Consider the following 22,496-nt stretch of genomic DNA (forward strand, 5'->3'; position numbering starts at 1 on the left):
AACCTCCACAAAGGTGCCTAGAGCAGCCAATGGGGGACACATTTCAAGCTGCATGGCAAAACTCCTAAGATATTAGGAGTCCACAATAATTCCCTTGTCCCCATGTGTCTCAAATGAGCCTAAGATAAGAGTAATAAAGGTGATTAGAAGGCAGCAGTGCCCAAGGATTACAGAAAGAAATCTTGCTGAATAAAAACATGTCACATCTTCAGTGACTGGCTGGAAACCCCAGCTTTGCTTTAGCTGTTGCCCACTTGTTCACCAGCGCAGCTACAGGACACAGCGCAACTCTCCACCACAGCGTACGTTGTTGCTGCTGCTTGGGAAAGAGAACACACGACTGGACATGCTTGAAGTGATGTGGGCTTATGACAGTACTCGGGTAGAAACCAAGTACCACTTTTCAGCATTTCCATACAAGTGCTAATTCAGTTCTCTAAGACACAGCCTTAGTGGTGAAGTTTTAGTGTGAGCAGGGTCCTACTGATGTCTGCAGAGCCATAAAGTATGTTTAGTAGTAGGGACTAAAAGGACAATTGGTAGCACCTGCAGGAAGCAGAGGTGCTGTTCCATCAACCTGAAAGGTATGCTTTCTATTAGGATGAGGATGTATAGCACAAAGCTTCCCTCATCTGAGTATCTCAAAATCTGTTTTGTGCACATTGCTCCAAATGAAAACAAAAATCTGTTTTGTGCACATTGCTCCAAATGTTCCTGAAAAAGTAGGATACTGAGGAAAAACAAAATAACAGTGCCATCTACTGTTCCTATTTAACCGAAGACTGTTGAATGAGTTTCTTTTCTCTAGATTTCACAGTGAAATTAACTATGCTTATCCTTGCAATTACCTGAATCACATTGTTTTTACTGCATATGTATTTTGATGACAGCACTCTTTAAACTTCTGTTTCTGGCATTCACCAGGAACTGGCTTGCATTTGTTTTGAGCCTGTAGCAACTTTAGTTTGAGCCTAAGACACAGAAGATTTTTTGCAGCTCCCAACTTGAAAAAAAAAACAATAATAATAAATGAAGAGATGCAAGTTACTGACATGATTTTTGGGGAATCTGCTACTGAACATTGATGGGCACATCATAAAGTCCCGTTCAGCAGTAGTTCATAAAGGAATGTTTTCATATAACAGAGTTACCCAGATATCAGCACTAAAAACAAAAACAGAGTTAAGTCTTCAAATGTCCCTTATATTTACAAGAAATAGTAATAATTAGGATTTCAAAGATGTCCCCTATTTTGATTTTTTGGCATATGTTAAAAAGAAAAAGGAATTTATTGATAATCAGATTTGCATAGGGCAAGCATTTCATTTCCTCTATTCAGACAAAAACAAACTGAAAAAAATCAGCTCTGAATGCTTCCTTCAGAAAAAAAAATCTACATTACCAAATATTCTGCATTATGTTGTCTTCCTCAGCTTCTTTTTAGGATTTTATTTTCTAGCCTATCATCTCCAGTAGTGACCAACTTCTGAGACCTTACATACCTTTAAGTAACCAAGGATAACATGTTTTACCAGAAGAGCTAAGGTGTTAACATTAACAGTTAACATTAAGAGTTTAGGGAGCAGCATAGTACGAATGCTCTGTGCATCCACACTCTGAGTCACATGGAACACACTTTCTGCATGCACTATTGCTTCTCTCCTGAAATAAGCAGAAATAAGCTTTTTACTGTCTTGTTATCCTCAATGTTCAGTGGGACATAAAGTGGGATCACAAAGTAGAGAATTCAGATCATAAGGGTAGAGATCATTCACTGGCTTCTGGGCCCTTCAAAAATTATAAGCCAAATCAGCATCTTGGTAGGTTCAACACTGCAAGCCACTATCTGAGAGATAAAAATTTATTCTTGGCCTTTCTGCTTCCAAAGAGGACAACTTCCATGTATCTGTCTCATCAGTCTAAGTCTACCAGCATCATATCCTCAGGTCAGGAGAACCAAACCAACAGCAGCCACATGACAGTCTGGAGCTAATCGAAGACTATGAACAATATAATGTTAGTGTGCAAAGATCACAAGGAAGCCAACCTCTGCAGAGATCCCTACTACAGGATCAGCACTGCATTCAGTTAAAAGAATGAACAATGGCAACGAATTTGAAAAATATGGATAGAAAACAAGTTTCTGACACAGTCATAGAAAACCATACCTATTGCAAGGAGATGCAGGAAAATTTTCCCTGGGAAAATGATAAAAAGATTGGTGCATTATTCAACATGCAGTCTCGGGAACCTGCAGCTACCCTGAAACAGAGTCCTGAGAGACTCACCTGAGTACCATGCCATGAAAAGAAAGCATACTGACAAGTCAAGTCTTCAAGGAAAGAGATGTCAGAAGGCAAAACTTCTCTGTAGATGAGGGTTAAGTCTATTGTGGGGCCTGCTGACATTCAAGTCTTGCTTAATTTTGGTGCTTCTTGGACTTGAACCAGGGCAAGAACAAGCTGATGGGGCTTGACCACACTTTTAGGCAACTCTGCCCTCCTCTGTGTTCATTAGCAAGGCCTACAGCTCATCTGGATGTTGTCCACCATTCTCCGTTTCCTTTGCCCTGTTGGAAATGCCTTAAAAGAGGCTGCCAATGGACAAAAAACTCTTTTCTTATGCAGAAGCTAGAAGTTTCTGGTCCCTGTGTCCTGCATCTTGGGAGCACCAAGCAGCACCAGAGTCCATGAGGCTCCCCTGCCATAAGCCCACGGCGGGTGCCAGGAGCCATGCAGATGGTGGCCCCTGGCCATGGCTGCGAGCCAGGGGTGGCCTGTCCCATGGGCCTGTGTCTGGGCAGAGGACTGTGATGGGGCCATGTGCCAAACCGAGCAGCACCAAGTGCCAAAATTTTTGTAAAAGGGTTCCAATACAAGTTTCCAAGTGCCCGCAGGGACACCTGGAAAGGCAAAGGCCTGGGGCCTGCCTCCTCCCAGACCTGTGTTGCCACCTGCCACCATTTAGAAAAAGGATGCTCAGAAAATTTCTTCTCGGAGGCAGATAGCAGGAGGTCAGGAATGCAATGGGGTGCACAGTTGGGTAGGATCTGCTTCTAAACCACAGCTACGTGTGTGGTGCCCCATTGGCCACATGGAGAGGACACCTGAAGCCAAGCTTAGCACCTGTCCTGCTGCACAGGACCCCAGCATCACCACAGACACAAGGCAGTGAGAAGCGGGAAAGCTGTCTCCATGGCTTAGTGTGTAGCCCACTTAGGATACAGACAAAACCAAGACTACTTCCCTGATTCCTTCAATATTTACATATTTTCCACAGGGAAGAAAAACGGGAGAAAGGGGAGGGGTGAGAATGGGAAAAAGGCCTGCTTCACATTTCATTCTCCATGAAAAATGAAGACTAGCATATGCCACATGAAAGTGTTGGTAATATCTGCTACCACCTGCTGACAAACACCGTTACTGACTTATCCTAGCCAATCTCATGGAAGCAGCCTGTATTTTGCAATAAAGCTTGCAATGACTGCTCTCTACAGTGCCTGAAGAGTAACAACTATATAAAAATTTTAACACTACATATAGTCATACTATATATACATACTATAGTCATTATTAGCCAGTTTCTTATCCACCCAGCTTGTCTGTATGTCAGCTTCACCTCTGACCAGCATATACAGCTCATAAAACACCCACTACATCTTCCATTCACTGAACCAATTTCACATTAAAATATGATCTGGCAAAAAAAAAAAAAAAAAAAAAAAAAAAAAGCCAAAGGTTCAAGGTTCAGGCCTGGTAATCCAAAACTTTAGAAAAGGTTGTAATTTCATGATGGCAGTAGCAAAGGAAATTTCATGAAAACCATAGCATGGAGTGGCTGTGTAGCAGTATGGCGTGTGATCCAGACCAGGGCAACTCCATTAAGATCATGGAGCCTCCTTGCTTGGCTGATGAACCTGAATTTGAAAGATCTGTTTGAGAGAGGCACATCTTCAAGACAGATGGGTTCTTCCAAACCCACAAGCATTTAGCAAAACAGGAGTGTGAGTGAGATGTGTTGCCCCCTTCCCATTCTCTACCAACCCATTAAAATCTTTTTTCTTTCTTTGGCAAAGATTAGCATTTTTCTCTTGTCTTAAGCTCCTGCCTGGGGCATCCAGATGGTTTCTAGTCACAAACTCCCAGTCGGGGCTTAACATTGTCTGTTTTTCGCTTTGTTTTTTCTCCTGGGGTTTTATCCTAAAGCAGCTGAAGGGTCCAAAAAAAAAAAAAAATTTCTCATGGGAGGGAGCGGCCGCGACCTCCGCGGCGCCCACAGCTACCCGGGAAGCGCCGGCCCCGGCGGCTGAGCCCGGCGCTTTCCGGGTCGCTGTGGGGGCCGCGGCCATGGCTGGGCGCCATCTCGCGAGGCTTCGGCGGCGGCCGGGGCGGAGCGGCTGCCGCCATGGAGGCGCCGCGCGGGCTGCGGACGGTGCTGGCGGTGAGGAGCGCCCCGCGTCCCCGGGCCGGGCGGGCGCGCGTGGGTGGCGGGTCCGCGGGGCAAATCCGCCTGTGCGGAGGGGGAAGCCGCTCTCTGCTCTCGGTGATGCCCGCATGTCCCGTTTGCCTCCCCAGACGACGGACTGGTCCGAGCCGTGGCTGGTAGCGCTGGGCGCTTTCCACGTCCTCTGCTTCGTGCTGACCTGCGCCTCCGCGCAGCACTACCGCGTGCAGATCGGGCACTTCCTCGGCATGGGTGAGCGGCGCCCGCGCCTCCCTGCGCACCTGCGGCCCCGGCGCCGCCTCGCGTGGTGATTGCCACGTTCCGCGGGTGTTTGCAGGGCCCGGGGGGGCAGTGTGCCTTGCAAAGTGCATGCAAAGCTCTGCTTCCCGCTTGTCAATGCGTACGCCCACGCGCAATAGCTCGTATTTCGTAGAATCATAGAATCATAGAATGCTTAGGGTTGGAAGGGACCTCTAGAGATCATCTAGTCCAACCCCCCTGTACACGCAGGGTCACCTAGAGCACGTGGCACAGGACTGCATCCAAGCGGGTTTTGAAGATCTCCAGAGAAGGAGACTCTACAACCTCTCTGGGCAGCCTGTTCCAGTGCTCTGTCACCCTCACTGTTAAGAAATTTTTCCTTAAGTTCCTGTGGAACTTTTGGTGCTTCAGTTTCCGGCCATTTCCTCTAGTCCTGTCAGTGGCCACCACTGAAAAGAGGCCAGCACCGTCCTCTGCACTCCCTCCCTTGAGGTACTTATATACACTGATTAGATCCGCTCTCAGCCTTCTCTTCTCCAGGCTGAACAGGCCCAGCTCCCTCATGTGTACCTGCTTACTTGGTTTCCAAGCATATGTGACTTGCAACTTTGGCCTTGTGATAAATCAGGTAATTTCCCTAGCTGTGCGTCACAGCTTCAAGGAAGAAGTGAGGCTGCCAGTTGTCACTGTGGAGCAGCAGACAAGGACTCCACAAGCTGGCAGTTGCTCTCTGCCTTATTCTGCTGCTGCCCTCGAGGAAATATGGGCAGGTCTTGCCCGGATTCATTCCTGGAACTGACTTATCACCCCGCTAACACCTCTGCTGCTGAGATAAATCGTGGAATCATAGAATAATTATGGTGGGAAAAGACTTTCAAGATCATTGAGTCCAACTCTAAATGACTGCTAAAGGAGGGAGAAGGTGCCCGTTTCTTACCTTGGCAATGGCAGTGTGTGCCCTTACCTTTTTAAAAGTCACATGTTTCTTTTGGAGATTTAACTTTAGGCTTGCAGAATTTTTAATGACAGGCTGTCTCAGTTTACTTTAGATTCTGTCTAAAGTGTACTTAGTGTTACTAACATGGATTTGCCTACCCGAGCACTAACTGCATTGAGAGTGGCAGTGGAACTGATCTTTGATGGCTTTTTAGTACAGGTATGATGTAAATTTCCTGTAAACAATATGAGTGCTTAAAAAAGTCCATATCAAATCACGGCCTTGTATGTCCCTGAAAAACTCAACCACCAGTGATACGTCCACAGTAGAAAATATTTTTTGTTGTACCTTGACAGATGAGCAGCAATAAGTATGTTTATATTGTGCAGTACCATGCAAAGACTTGTACAGATGGTAATGTAGGAAGGAACTGCATGAATACTTATTTATAGTTCTGGTGAAGGTACTCTTAATGTTTAATACCCTACCTTTAGATAGAAATGCTGGATATAAAACCTAAAGATTCTAAATTTATATCTAAATTTTGTACCAATATGGGAGGACTGATGACTTTATTTTACAGATTTATCTTAGAAGCAATCATCAACAATATTGTTGGAAAAAATATTGATTTTTTTATATATATATATATATATGCATATGTATATATTCATGGCTATACTGAACTCCTCTATAAGCTCCGATGAGCAGGATTTTTTTGTCTGTAATATTGTAAGTATGTTTTCTGATTGCTTAATGTTTCTCAGTATCTGTATGGGACACTTCAAACATTCAGAGCTGGTTTTATGCAGTTAAATATTAAATAGGTAGCAGTCTTCAGAGGATCATGGAATTTTAATGTAGAGTACATATGCGTCTTAGAACTGATAACTTGCTCTTTATTTTTAAAGAAGTATTGAATCTAATAATATTTGTCTTTTGTTATACAGTGGGTTTGGTGTACTGCGCTGAATATATAAATGAATTAGCAGCCATGAATTGGAGGTAAGTGTTTCAGTTTCACATTTAAATGTGATTTAATTTTTTTCATCATATCATCCCCACAAGAGACATTAATTGAGAGTCACTCATGTCTCATCAACAGAATCTGAAGGTGGAGAATCTATTGCACTGATTGATAAAACCCTTTTGGACAAAACCATGCAATGCAATGTAGTTAAAACTTAGATTGTAGGAAAGAGTAATTTTTCTAACCATTAACATGTTGCCTTAAAATCAAAAGAAGGAAAAAAAAAACACTTTTTTTGTTTATGTTGCTTGTTGTAAACTAACTGCTAAGAGAAAATCAGAATAGTAAGTTAAGGGAAAGAGGACATGAACTTTGTTTGTTTTTTCTTTCAGGCTATTTTCTAAATATCAATACTTCGATTCAGGAGGAATGTTTATTTCACTGGTCTTTTCAGCACCACTGCTGGTGAATACTATCATAATTGTGGTATGTGGATTTTTAACTGGATACTTCCTTCATGGAATTGATGTAAAAGTGAGTGTGTTTATATACACATTAAAAATGAGTTGAATGTGGTAACATTCCTACTTTTCAGGTCACCTGGATTTACAAAACTTTGAATGTAATGACTGAACTGAAGACACTACAGCAGAGAATTAAAGCCAAGAAAGAGAAGAAGAAGTGAAAGGGTTGATATTTTTTATTATTATTGTTTGTAATTATCTTGTGATAATACTGTTTCATTTAATCAGTCCTTCTTGTATGTTTATCCAAGAACAGCAATGTTTTTTGTGTCTGATATTAAGAGCCTTTGCACCTTTTGGCTATGGGCAGTGAGGTGAAAGCAGATGCTCCCAATACATCTGAACTTTGCTGTGAAATACAGAGAGGCTGGTATTAACATTTTTTTTTGCCCTGTAGTGGGCAGACACTGGCCAACACGATGAACACAAGCTTCCAGTCAATATTCATCCACCTGTGTATTTTTTAATGGTGTTGAATATGTATTTATTAAGTATATAGGCTTCTACTTATGCCAATTGAAGCTATGTTGTGGATTCTAGTAAATGAGGGCTAATATTTAGAACACCTGAAGAATCCATGCTTGTACAAAACATTTCACTTTGTACATCAGGTTTCATATTTTATGTATGTCTTGTGAGGCAGTGAACAATTTTGATACAGAACCTTTTTATAAATAAAATTATCCATTATGTCTTGAATACAGATTGTTGGATTTGAGTTGATATTTCTATTTTTTGTGTTTTTTTGTTTGTTTTTCTATCATAATACCTTTTTGTCTGGGATCCATTTCTTTAACTTTCCCATGAGTTATGGGGACTCCTTCACTCAGCACAGCTTTCCTCATTCATTTCTCTATCAATCCTGTTTAGGCTGCTTATATATTAGCATGTAAATAAATATATGCAGTGTTTGGACACTCCTGTAATACGCCATTCTGTTAAAAATCCTACTGCCATTTTTCATAGTGTCGAGTGTCACTTCTCATTGATAATGTCTGCAGTAGTTTGGTGGATACTGTGTGCCTAAAAGCCACTGCTTTGGAGAACAGCAAAAAGAATCAGAAAAGAATTTAGCCGAATGGATGCAAGATAACCTATACAATTGTCTTCAGAACCAAAGAGCATAGATGTAGTTCTCCCATCTTGTTTTGGGAAAATTCAGCTTTGGGCTTTATAGTTTGAAGGGGCAAGATCAGTATCAAGAAAAACTAGAGTTTTTCTTATGAGGACCTAAGAATGAGCCCACAAATGTTTCCCAGAGTTCACAAGATAAAGGTCATGAGCAGAACTATATCAGGTAATCATAGAATGGTTAAGGTTGGAAGGGACCTCTAGAGGTCATCTAGTCCAACCCCCCTGCACACGCAGGGTCACCTAGAGCACGTGGCACAGGACTGCGTCCAAGCGGGTTTGGAAGATCTCCAGAGAAGGAGACTCTACAACCTCTCTGGGCAGCCTGTTCCAGTGCTCTGTGACTCTCACTGTAATGAGCAGAAAAATATCAATGTATAAATCATTTTAATATTATACACATTTCAAGTTGCAATCCTTGCCTAGTACTGAGATTTCACCTAAGAATAGCCTTTGGTTTCATTGCACATTGCACGTATGAATTTGATTCACAGTAAGTTTAGAGCAGCATGTTCACTAAGAGCAAATGTCTCACAATCAAAAAATCTGCTATATTTAGTGCCTGAGGCAACCTTTCTTTAACTTTCAGTATGGAAGCCATTACCTTATGTGTGAGGTTGGAAAAATGAAAGTTCCTCATCTGTACCTGAACCTGAAGAGATGCCACAATCAGAATTCTCGTAAGATAGGCAAGATAACAGAAGTGTCTTTCTGTATTGCCCAAGTGTTGCTTGGTCCTAGATTTATTAACAGAAACAAGTCTCCATAGCTTTGAGGATCCCAGGTCAAATAAAAAATCTTGTGCTTGCCCAAGTTCATTTTCTTCTTCCTCTTAGTATAATTGACTTTTCAGGAAGTATTTTTTGTGTTGCATTAACAGATGAATTTTGTTCTTTTAATACAGGCTTTAATACACCACAGTCACCACAAAAAAAGTGAACCCTTATGCTTGAGAGTCAAGAATTTTATTTATTTATGTTTAATCATGAATTAAGAATAATTTGTTTTACTTGCGTAGTATCTGATAATTTTGGATGCCAATAATGTGGTAGCTAGCAGATGGATATTAGTTTAGAGAGAATCAACGTGGCAGTGAGGCTTGTTTATTTCCTGAAAGCATTGGGGAGTGAAAGTATAGGCAGCGCCCAATATAAAATATATAGATATGTATAAATGTGGAGCATCTCAAAATGCACCCTTCAAAATTTTAAGCATTTTTAAACTTTTCCTGATTACTTTAACAATTTATCCTATCTAAATATGTACTCATGGATTTACTCATCGCAAACAAAAAAAAAGTTATTTTCATATATATGATTGTCAGGAACAAATCCTGTTTTCTACATTTGAAAAGACTTAAACATATATCTCAGTTGGTGATTTGTCCTCCAGGTAAACTTGCTTAGGAAACCAATCTGTTCAGGAGTTAAAGGTTACAAAATAAGTGACATGAGTGTCTTTAACTATAAAATAAACCCTCAAAATTAAGTAAAAGCATGTTTTTTGCTTGTTATGTGACTGGATTTATGAAGTGATGCTTCAATAACACAATGTAAGAGCTTAGTTGCTGACGAACCAAAATAATTGCTTCATGAATTTAGAGACTGTTTTACCTACTTAGAATTTTTTATGTATAAGTAAATAAGAGCCAAATGTTTAAGCTGGATAGAATACCTTAGGCAATATTCTAAAACTGGGAGATGTGAATTTTGGTTACTTGTGGAAAAGTCAATATATTCTTTCAGTTCAGAGTAAACATACAAAAAAACCCAACCAAACAAACAAACAAAAAAAGGTAGCTGCTGAATTGGATCCTTTGGTAAATAAGGCTAGACAGAGGTGATTTGCTGCTGCTTCCATGTATCCTGCAGGCAGTGACTCAATATTGTGCCTTCCCTACCAGCCTCCTTTCCACCACACCATGTGTTGTCAGCCAGTGTGGAAAAGCATTAAAAGAGAAAAAGCAATATTAACCTGGCAGCTTCCCTCTAACAGTAAGTAGTTCTGTTGGGTGAAAGTCCTCGTGTAAGAAGACGGCCTGGCAGAATTTAGCTGACGTTTGAAATTGGCATCATTCCCTGTAGAGAACATAGGAGTTTCCAAGAAGTAGAATGCAGGAGATTCTGTCTTCTTCCATGTACACTGTAATAGCATATCATTAGGTTGCGTTGTCTTTTCCCCTTATTTTAATGCAGAGGATTTCATTATTTGAGACAAAATGGAACAGATTCAATAAGGAAATTTGAATCTTTTTATTCCTCAGGAATATTTGTTACCTTAGTAAATGCAGTGTTTTCTGGTTAGGTGGGGATATTCACATATCTGCCAAAGTCACAAAAAGATGTTAAATTGAGGTCTTATGTATTCTTATGTGTGTGCTAAGTAATGAACTCTGAAAGACAGTTTTTGTTATTTTCTCTAATTGACTCTTAAAACAATCTGTCTCTTGAAAATTTGCCTTAGATTCTAATTTGCTGTGAGTATGAATCTTCAATTGAGGAGGGCTCTATGGAATGTACTTTTGTGTGTTTGGGGAATAAGCTGAAATCCTGAATTTCCTTATCTTTTTAATATGAAACCGAGATGTCAGGAAAAGGAGTGGTGAGTTTTTGTGTAGTCGGTGTAGATAAGAACTACTGCTATAAAGTCAGGAATGTTTTATTTCTTTAAACATATCTAAACATGTTCACATACTTTAATTATATGCGTTGTTAAAACATAGAGACAAGAGATAATTTTCCACTCTAAATAATAATGTCATTATTGTAAATAATTTACCAAAGTATATTTCTGTTTAGAAAGCTTACATGTTGTGTATATTTGTCTATTTATTTTTTTTTTTTTTGATTTTCAGCAAAATACAAGTGTATCCCCTTTCCGATACATCAGATCATTGGAGTTAACTGAACTAGCCACTGGAGGTCACTGTTTCATATGCAAAAGCTGACTCAAACGCTTTTTCTAGTAGTCAGTTCTGCAATACTTTTCACTGTAATTTCATAGTTTCTTTGGCATGTTAGGATGATCAGGAAAACTTTGGGCCTTAGCCTTTGAAAGCATGAATCTGAACTGCAAGATAGATCCCTTAGTCACTTGCAAATGTATATTCAAATTCTTCCCCTTTACACTGAAAAGCACTTCTTGTAGTGAAAATGAGCTTCACTACATGTATGAGGTGCCTTGAAGTCAGGATTGTGTTTGAATTTGTGCTTTAAAGCTTCTTATTGAGGCAAGGAAATAAATAACCTCTTTCATTCACACCTGCATTTCACCTGGAGGAGCCTTTTAGTAACCAGCTAGAAACAACTAAAACGAAACCAATTACAATGTTTTGTAAACAATGTGCAGGTTCAGCGCACTGTACCAGTTCTGTTCATGAACAGCCCAAACTTAAGCATATGTCTCATTTCTGTGTGATTTACCCTTTCATAAAGCATCGTTATCTGTCCTTATGATGTTATAAACGTGTTGCAGTTGCTTACAGCCATCAGTGAGGTTGTCAATGTCCAAAATCACTTCAGTCTCTCTCTGCATCCTGAAAAAACGTTCTCAGCAAAGTTCAGAGGCTTTCTGACTCCCTTTAGGAAGCTGTACATGCAGAGTTCTTCACTTGATGCTCCCCTCTGTATCTTGTGTTTTGAGCCTGTAATCTTACTCCTCCATCTGTTTCTTGTTTATCCTTGGAATCCGTCTGAGCTCTGTTTTCGATCCCCTCTTTGAGGACAAAGACTTGCAGTTTTGAGTTCTCTTCAGTCTCCTTCCTGCAGTTTGCATGCTTGTACATACACAAAACAACTCTCAACAGACCTGGCAGTTTCATCTGCCATGCTTGTGAAATGCCTGCCCCAAAACTCAGAACTGATCTGCTCTATAGATGCCTGTTCTGTAGTTTGCTTTTCTCTGGCCAGTTCCTCCCCTTCGTGGCTGTGCTGATGCTACTGTTCTACTGGAACAGTGTTGAACCAAGTAGTCCAATTCAGGACTTAAAAGGAAGGCCTCTAAATTCCCTATGCCTGTGTTTACACATTTAAATATTTCATTTAAATGAGATTTTCAGGATCCTTTCATATATAGTGTCTCAGACGTAATAAAGCCCGGAAAAGAGCTGTAACGAATAATAGTCAGTGTTTGTAACAGCATAGCATTTAAGTAGTAGTCCCATGGATAACAGGTCCTGTTGTCTTTGGCACTGTCCAGGGTTAGAACCAACTGAAACCAATGTCAGGATCAAATGTGTGGCCTCTCTGGTCTGAAACATTATAAAAATTCAGCAGAACTGATTGAAACAAGGCACACTTCCTAAAATGGACAAGTTCCAAATGTCATTTATAACACACATGCTAATCCAGAATCGAAGAAATATTATCCAATATCCCCTTCCTGCCATATGTTCCAGCAAAAAAAAAAAAAAAAAAAAAAAACCTGAGAAAAGGCTTTCCATAAAGGCCTGAGGGCTATCAGCACACAAAACAAAGTTCAGATGGACAAGGAGATACTTAGGCTAAGTCCCTTCACAGAATCATGTTTATACCTCAATTTTAGCATTGTGAAATTAAATACATCCAGGTAACTGCAATTTGCAGGCTGGTTTGTGAAGCTGGGCTTGCACTGGTCTTAAGGAACACTAACCTTGCAAAGGATTTATTTGTAGGTTAATTAATAGTGAGATCTTTTGTAAATGATCACTATTATCAATCCCTATATCTATTTGTTTTTGAAATCACAGAGTTATCAGAAATAGATGAAACAATCTAATTTTATATACTTTCCTGTATTGTCTGAAAAAGAACATGAAAGAATTTACTTTTTAAGAAATTGGCTTATTGATTTGTACTATCAAAGATCCAAATTAATTAGCAGATAAAGTGTGTTATCTAAGTATTCTGCCTTTGCATCTGTTGCTATGTGACAGAAGAAATGCATTTAATATTCTGAATTAGCAGTCCAGGTTTACACGTGAGTGAAGAATGATAATTGTTTTATGGTAATTATTTTCATGTAATTCTCTTTGAAAAAGACATAGAGGTAAATTCTTTTTGAATAGAACTAAAAATATGCCAAAATATGCCAGAATATGATTAAATAGAGCCTTAACAGTAACTTATTTACCAGCAGTGGTTTTCTATTCAAAATAGAATAGAATATTTCAAAAAAGAATTTGAAAATATATGGAACATACAGAGCATATAATTTTTCTATAGACTTAGAGGTAACTGTTTAACAAATTCCCCAAACCATTAACTTGCTAACAATCATAAAAAGTTTGGGAAGATTTATATTTGAATAAAATATGACAGAGAGATTGATTTATTCACCTGTATTAGAAAGGAGAACATATATTTGTCTCCAAGCTCAAGGCGACTAACCTCATGAAGACTCAAGGAATTTATTATTTCTCTAGACTTCTCTGCTAACAGGAAACATAATCTAAAATAAGTCTGAAATCACAGTTTTGACATAGACAGTGAAATATAGTGGAGTGTTTTTGATTTTTTTGAAGCTAAATCAAAATATTTTTAAAGTAAATAATAATATGAATACATCTGAAGATGTATTATGATTGGCAATATAAGGCATCACATTACATTTTTTATACTATTGCATTTTTTCAATTTACTGCTCATTTAATTCTTATGCATATTAATAGACATTAATATTGATAAATTTCAGATTCTAGTAATGTTAAAATATAACTAAATATTATTTAATTGAAAGATATACCTTCCAAAAGAGAGATCTTGTTGAAAAAATTCTCGTTTTAAAAATTCATCTGAGACTAAATATAAAATGAAGCAGAAGTAGCAGAAATATATGAATTGTATTAAAATAATTTAATTTTATTTTTTTAATTTTATCTAGCAAAATACTATCAGTCAGAACATTACACTCAACAAAATGCCACAGAATCCCTCTATATTTTAATAGTAGCTATGCTTATTAATTCAGGATATTAATTCAGTTCTAATAAGCAACAGCAATTTTCATTCAGTATCATTAAGTTAGATAGGTCTCTTAGGAGATAACCTTATAGAGTGGTCATTTCAGTTAAGTTTAACCCAATTAAATATGATACACTATAGCTGTGTTATCTCATCAGAAGGGGAGAAAGTAGAAAATATGCATTATTGTTTCAATTAAATACATAATTGACAATATTATATTTTAGCTAGAAAGCAATCAGTTTGCTTTGCAACCCTTAGAGGGCTCCATTGCTATGTAGTACTGCGAAATGAGGTAATTTGACATTTAAACATATTCTGATATCTACTATAATTTAATTTAGGCTTTATATTAACTCTGCGTACATGGCTTTGGGTGCTGAATTTTCCAAGCTGGTTAAAATGGCTGATGACGTAGATTTGGCATTGTGAGATAAACTAAAATGTCTACAAAACAGTTACATAGATTTGCTGGAGTTGGTATCATAAATGGGACAGGATACTCAGTCCCCAGATTCCAAAATCTTGAAGATTTGTCAAGAGATAAAATGATTAAATCATGGCTTAATGATGTTTCATTATTTTCTAAACACTTCAGTGTCCCCCGAGAGTGTCTGTGTAAAATTACGGTGTTGCAGTACATTTTTTTCTTTGTCAAACTGATTTACTTAGAGAGGTTGGGACAGGGCACAGTCTTCTAACAGCAAATTTCTTACGGGGAGAGAGTATAAGAGTCTCCACTTTCCTCTACAGGGGATTCGGGTATGATTTAGCTTATTTTTAGAAACATTATGGGAATAGATAATAGTAAGAGAAATGCTACCAGTAACTCTAGCAAAGGGCTGGAATCACATATGAAGTGTTTGCTATGAAAAAAAAAAAATGATGTGGTAAAAGTGAACTTGCACCAACATATTCAGTGACTATGTCTAGAAGAAGATTGTACCTAAGGCCAAAATTGAAAACTATCACACTGAAACATAAGAGAACTTGAAGAACAGTTGCAACTTCGTAAGTAGATAATAAAGGATTTTGAAATGTTCTGTGGAAAACAAATTCACAGTCCTTAGATATATACTGAAATTGATGATCCATTAACTTCAGCTCAAAGATTTTTAGGCCTTCGTAGACAAGATAAACACCATAAACACAATTTTTAGGCCTTAATAAACAAGGAGTTTGACGGTTTTTAAGAGTATACCTGAAGACAAAGGACTATTATTCCTGCTTTAATCATATAGAGCTACTAGAAGCTATAGAAGATATAGAGCTTCAGCTACTACCTATATTTCCATTTCCATGAAATGCTATCAGAGACTGATTGAGATTGTACCTCAGACAAAAAAAAAGAAAGGTATATTCAAAGATGCAAGATAGGTAAGTAGGTCAACATGATGGTTGATAAAGAGAGATAGGCATAGAGTTTTCATCTTTATTCTGGAGAAAATCATGAGGATTTGTGTTAGTAGAGGTCCCCTTAGACTCCAGTGTACCTAGCAAACTGCAGAGGGTGTAAGGGAACTGGAAGTACACATCCATAGAAATGAATTTGAGTGAAATGGAGCATTAAAGTCTGGTGTGCTTTGGTTTGTTCAAATAAAGGAAAATAAACCAAAGCAGTCCAATATTTTGAAGAAAAAAGTAAGAAAGTCAAGGCAAAGAGTAAGCAGTTAAAAAAGTGGATAACAAAAATCATCAGAGGAGATGTAATTTGAGTGGCAAGTGGAGTAAATAGGAGAGGTGCTTCGCATTTATGCATCTGAGACAGAAGAAGACATTTGTATGAGGGAGAGAAGGAAATAAGTAGAAAGGAGCCCTAGAACCTGCCAGCTTTCCCTGGGATGAAACAGGCAAGTTCCTCTGGATAAAGATCTTCTACAAGAGCTCCTGTGAGGGGAGCCCAAATTACGTTGTTTATATAAGCTGTAAACACCATTAAACCTACCGATACATGAGAATGAAAATTCTCTTTCAGAAATAGAAAAGAAACACTTATTAAATAGGTCAATTCTGAGACCTTAAAAGCTGTTTAAGCACACACACTGCCTCTATCTCTCTCCTGAACAGGGAGATTATCCAGAAGATATTCCTTTACTCTGTGGATGAGGGTGACCTTTATTAGTCAAAATACTTCTTTTAGCTCAATTCATCAAGATTTTGCTAGAGGTTTGTATTTTCAAGCTTTAGATTAAATCTGATCTGAGCTTTGCAAACTAAATCACTGCCATCACGATATCCTCTGGAGCTGCCTTTTACTTTCAGCAGAAATGGGAAGTCCTGTGTTGCTCCACTCAGAAGTCTCTGGTGGGTTTCCCTACAACAAACCATGCTCTAGTTGCTACAAGATTCGGTGTCAGGAAATTCATTCTGAAGGTCACAGATTTACTATGTATCCTGAAGCAGGCTAAATGACCTCCCTACTGACAAAAGGGAAACAAGCAATTTTTCTAAAATATTTTGACAGGCTTGGTAAACATGGGCTCTACAGACACAAAAGTACTGTTAGTAATAATTAGACTTTATTCTTGAAAAAAGGAGTTCACCTTCTAAGAAAAAATTACAGATCTTTTTAAAAAGAAGATATATTCACATGAATGGGATGCCAACAGTAAGAAATAGCATTGTTATGCCATATTAATTTAGAATATTTTTCTATCAGTAGTACATCTCCTATATAAAGAATAAGATCCTAGAAGTGAAATGAATGTAGTGATGGTAGAGAAAGGCAGAATATTTTAAGGTTAAAATTTTGTATGGGATATATTAAAGTTCCTGCAAGTTTAAAAGAAAGAGGCAGGAAGGAAGGAAAATTATTGCATGAATCATACTCCTTTGGGTAACAGTGTCAGCAGACTTTGAAATCATCATGCTGCATAGGACAAACAGATGAGCAAATTGATGAGTAACTAACAAAACTTTTTTTTTTTTTTTTTTCCCTGAACACTGAACTAGCAAACAGTTCTTTTTATATAATAAAGATGTGAGGTAATCATAACCATCTCTTTGAAAGTGAGAGCTATAAAGAAGCATATAAAAGAGCAGATGGTACATTATGATGTACCCTAGCAAATGCAAGCAGCCAGAATTGCAAGAATATTTCTTTGTGACCCAGTTTAATCACCGTGACTGAATTTAGCCCGTATTATCTTCTGGTAGTAGGTATTTCTGGCATGATCTAGCATGTTAGGCTCCTGTCATTTTCCTGAAACTACGAGTTTCTTTACTAGAAAGGCCAAGGTTAAGCCTACTGTCACTGAGCCCAGGATACTTCTGCTGTTATCCAAGGGCCAACTCCAGAATTGAGGCAGAGTGAGGCAGCATGATCAGAGAGTATGGACCTGATCTCTAAGCTAACAGTATAGACCTATGTTTTCTTAAAATATTTTGAAATTTTATTTTGCTTGGTGCAATCTCCCATGTTCCTCAGTCACTCCTTGTTTTTTATGATCGCTCTGCCACAGAGTTGATGCTAGCAATTCCTCAACAGGTTTTCAGCTGATCCATGAAAGTGTTTGCATAGAACTAGCAGTTAGGTATTGGAATGATACTACAATTCTAATGTTAAAACCTAACCATATACAGAAATAATGTGGTATTGCCAAAACTTTGATACAAAATCTACAAGAAAGAGAGTGAACACTAAGGAGAAAGAGAAGTCCGTGGATACCCGGAGAGACAATGGAGATACCTTTTTTTTTCTCTGACTGTACTAAGCACTTAATATTCTTTTTCTCAAATGAGATTTTCTTCTTGAAAATACTGATAAACTCTGGCCTACAGCAAGCGTTCAAGACAGTCCACATCTTTTATACACTTAAAAATATCATAATACTTCTATAATAACTCCTACTACTCATCTTGTCCAACATACGAATTTTAGCTACCATTCTCCTCTTGTTAATATAATGAAACAACTGGAATCTTTAATATGATCATTAAAATTGTATCTGCCTCTACACTCAATTAGAAGATGAAGTATTCAATGTTCTTTTCTAAGAGTGCAGTCTCAGAGATACCTCATTTACAATTGTGCTTGGCTCGCGGCAAGCTTTAAATCCTTTTGTTTATACTACCACGTACTGTAAAGTATTTATTAAAATTACAAAGTGTAGAAGTAAGACCAAGTAAATCATAGAATGTGGTTATGGATGTAACTTTCTATCTTCCACTAAAAGGCTAATAGACAAATACAAATAAAACGAATACACCCTTTGCTTTTGAAGGGCAAAATAAAGGCAACATAATTTTCTATGAGAACCAAAAATTTGAAACTTTAAACCCTGTGTCACACATGGTAATTACAGCTCCTACAGATTTAAAATAGGTTTCTATCTGCTTCTGAATAGCAGGAGAACCAAAATGGCCCCTCAAATATACTCTGAGTGGCTGACTGAATCCATTTCAATGGCTACTTTCTCCACTAAAATGGATTTTTAATTTTACATTAACAAATGTAGAAAGATAAGTTCCTTCAGATCAAAATACTTCAAATTTGTCAGAACTTTCAACCCTTGAAGTATCCAAGTATTCTGCTGTTTCAAAATGAGCGACCAGATCAAGTATTTAGGATCACTAACAATTCCAGGATCACAGAATCACAGAATGGTTGAGGTTGGAAGGGACCTCTAGAGATCATCTAGTCCAACCCCTCTGCTCAAGTAGGGACACCTGGAACATGTGACACAGGGGCACATCCAGGAGAGTTTTAAAGATCCCCAAAGAAGGACACTGCAACATCTAAAGAAATTTGTTTCCTCTGCTGAAATCTAGGTGATGAAATATACTGCATGAAGCTCACCAGTTTCTGCTATTAGGATAGTTAAACCTACCTGTCATTTCCTTTCTTATAGCAGATCTTTCCTTCATGCTTTAGTAGCTGGGGTTAATGTTTATATGAAGCTATCTTATTTTGGATCCTGTTTTGACCTGACTTTAAAAAGCTCATTGTAATACATCCCAGCACAAAGAACAAAAGAAAAATACATCAAAGATTCCAATAATAGTTTCCTGTATGAACCTTTTGGAAGGTGGAGGGGTCATCCAGGCTAAAGAAAACTTTCATGCAAGCATTTACACTAGGCAGAATCCATCCAACCTTGTAGTAATAGATGTTGTGATTTTTCTCAAGCTGTATTAATCACAGTTCATAGATTAAGAAAGTGGATGTGACTTACTCTGCCTGTAGGCTATCTCATCTGACAATTCTGCATTTACCCTTAAGCTGTAAGTAGTGGCCCTAACAAAGGAATTCGTCTAGGAAACTGCTCTCCAAAGTTGATGGTGGGGCCTTCTTAGAATTTTCTGCTTTGCCACCCTGGTCTCTAAGGAAGATCAGCTTTTATAGTCATTACAATTTATGGCCATCTATTTCATTACAAAGCAATTTGAAATCTGATATGCTGTGGCACATAATGTGGCACTACTTGGAGCATACAGTACATCTTATAGTTCCATGTAGAACACTGTCTGCCTTAACATTATGTAGGTTATATTTCCCATTTTTTTCAGAAGGTAAAAATTATTGATTTATACAGAGCGATATAATATTACCATACTGAGAGCTCTGTTTAATGGGGAAAACAAATGAAATAATTATTTTGCTGGATGGGACCAAATCTAATCAAGTCTTATGCCTCTGACCCATAGCAGATGCATAGCACATGAAGTGTATAAGAAAAAAAAAAATCATATGCTCCCAGCAGGCCCTCTCCACATCTGGTGATTTTCAAAGTGGAAAATAAGAAAACACCAGAATCTTTGCATAAAGTAGCTCTTAATGCACTTTCCCCCCTACCAAGATTTTGTCCAATTATTGTCTTTTTTTTTTAACCCATTCGAACTCCCAGTAATTTCAGTACTAATTTGTATATTTTTTCCATCATTTCCCAAACTTTTAAAGGTTTATAGTTAATTTTCAAAGGAAATCAAGAGAATGCTTGTAAGCTTGTACAATATACATGGTAACATGTTTCAGATAACTGTACTGATGGTCCCTGGTGGATGCCTGTAGCTGGTCAATAAACTCCTACAGTGGGAGAAGACTCAGGAAAGATGGGCAAGGATGATGCACTCTTGAAGCTCAGAGAGGAATATAGGGAGTGACAGACCACAGTTGTTGCAAAGGAATCTGAACTTGGCTCGACACAGTGGGGACTGGATAATGGCCTCTGTTTTAGAAGAATAACTATACCGAGTAGATCAACTGGCTTTATAAGCTTAGTAGATCAGCTGACTATGTCAGTTGAGTGAATCAACTGTTTGTGTCAATGTGTTTCTGTCTGGGATATGGAGTAAAGAGGATATATATGTGGCTCAGCCCAACATAGAGTATAAAAACTTAAAAACCAACAAAATAACTCTGAAGAGAAGAGAAAGGCTGTTTTGATCTTGATTGTGAATGTAAATATAGGGTATACATTTTGGAACTGCTTTTAGGAATACTTGAATAAATCTTAAGTTATTCTCTGTGGATCATACCGGAAATAGTTTTTTTGACATTGGATCACTAAAGAAATGGAAAGAGAAGTCACTGCAAAACGTGCTAAAAAATTACGGATATTAGTTTAAATGTTCTGAGTATAGCACATTTAGGCTAGTAATTAAAAAAATGAAAAAAAAAAAAAGGAATCAAGAGGAATAATTTGAGTTTATTCAATGTTCAAACTCTGATATTAAAAAAAGCGAAATTCAACATTCCAGTAACAAAGACATATAGCACTGCAAACGCCTATGTATATGCATGCTTTTCTTAAATAATCATATTTGCCCACTTATAAGTACTTGCGTGAATGGGAATTTGTAGGATAATGACTGAGCATATGTACAGTAAAATTAACTTTTAACTACATACACATGTCAATGTAGGCCTGTTGCTGATCTTTTTGGAGTAGTTTAAATGATCATTATTCTTGTTGTTGACAGCTTTTTCCTGCTTAACTGCTGAAAACATTTTAGTATTATATGTGGCTTTTCTCCAGGTTTAGAGAATATTGTTTTCATGCTGCAAGAGGGAAAATTTACATTAACCTTAATATATGGTACTTGACTTTTGCATTGCTAGTGGAGTTGATTACTTCAACATATGAGGAAAATACAGACTTAAAATGCACAGAGTATAAACCTATAACCACCAGGAGTATAAAAAATAATCACCACCTCCCAGTGTCTTATTTACTTCACACTAGTAAATGTTCTGCTGCTGGCAATTTTTAAAAATCGTGATATCTGAAACTTTGAAAATATAAATTAATACTTAATTTATTTCTAATGTCCTTCAGTGTTGTAGGTATTGCTGTGTTATTGCTTCACCTGTGCCAGTCCTGGTGTGTAATTTTTCTTTAAACACAGGTAAAGAACTTGCCCACTTATGTCTTATGAAAAATGTGTAAAATTTTAAGGTTTGAAACTCTGGTTTGAATAAGTTTCTAACACCTTTTAGAAATCCTGATATGCTTTCTCAATTGTAAGCTTTACAACTAAATTATTTCCAAAGGCATGAACGAATGAAAAAAGTAGTACAATATATATCAAAAATGCTCACAACTTTTAGGTCAAAGCTGTGCCTAAAATTCTTTTACAGTCTGAGGGCAAACTCTGACACAGACTTCAGCTGTGATTCTCACAAGGGATGTTCCTTAGGTAGTGTGATATGGGCATGAGCCTTAATGACTCACTCATCTATTTCATTATATATAGGTCTCTCCTCCCTTCCCCACCCTTCCTCTCCCCTCAATTTGGAAAATAAAATTCAGACAACTTTTCACTTCATCTTAAGAAAGATCTCTAGTAATATTCTTTTTTTTTTGTTCTTTGAATTGAAAGGAAATAGATAAGAAAAAGATAAGAAAATAATTATTTGAGGTTTCAAATTCTGTTAGAAATACATCTAAATTCTTTGACTTTAATGAGAGAAAAGTCAAAGAGTTAAATATTTTGAAATGAGATGACAGAGAAAGCCATAGTGACCTGTTGAAATGCAGCACCATGGAAGGGCAGGTTAAGAAAGATTCTTGCTGCTGGTGACCCTCTGCGTGAAGAGCAGTACAGGATAAAAGGTCTTCCGGTCACATTGGAATTGCCATTGCCAGGTCCCAATGGTTTCTACTACTACTGTTTCTTGGACGAAGGAGTCACATGTCCATGGTACGTGGGTCCCTAATGGGCAGCAAGTGCTGAAGGAGTCCACACACGATGCTTCCCATCTCCCAGTGACCATTACTACAGGAGGGAAAGGGTCACAGCACCTTTTCCTGAGAGTATTAGTTAACTTGCAACCTGTCTTGGAGCAGAAG

The 22,496-nt window shown here is 37.9% G+C and overlaps 1 protein-coding gene across 1 annotated transcript; it reads left to right on the top strand.

Moving 5' to 3' along the window:
• Positions 1 to 4,398: 4,398 nt before the first annotated feature.
• TMEM18 (transmembrane protein 18) lies at positions 4,399 to 7,354 on the top strand. Its single transcript, XM_088530549.1, has 5 exons — positions 4,399 to 4,440; positions 4,575 to 4,695; positions 6,592 to 6,646; positions 7,004 to 7,097; positions 7,207 to 7,354. Exons 1-5 carry the CDS (start codon positions 4,405 to 4,407, stop codon positions 7,294 to 7,296), a joined length of 396 nt encoding a protein of 131 aa, XP_088386675.1. The 5' UTR covers positions 4,399 to 4,404; the 3' UTR covers positions 7,297 to 7,354.
• Positions 7,355 to 22,496: the final 15,142 nt, after the last annotated feature.

This window comes from Tinamus guttatus, unplaced genomic scaffold (genome assembly GCF_059628265.1).
Source record: "Tinamus guttatus ecotype Peru unplaced genomic scaffold, ASM5962826v1 Tinamus_guttatus_pri_ptg000383l, whole genome shotgun sequence".
Lineage (NCBI taxonomy): Eukaryota > Metazoa > Chordata > Aves > Tinamiformes > Tinamidae > Tinamus > Tinamus guttatus.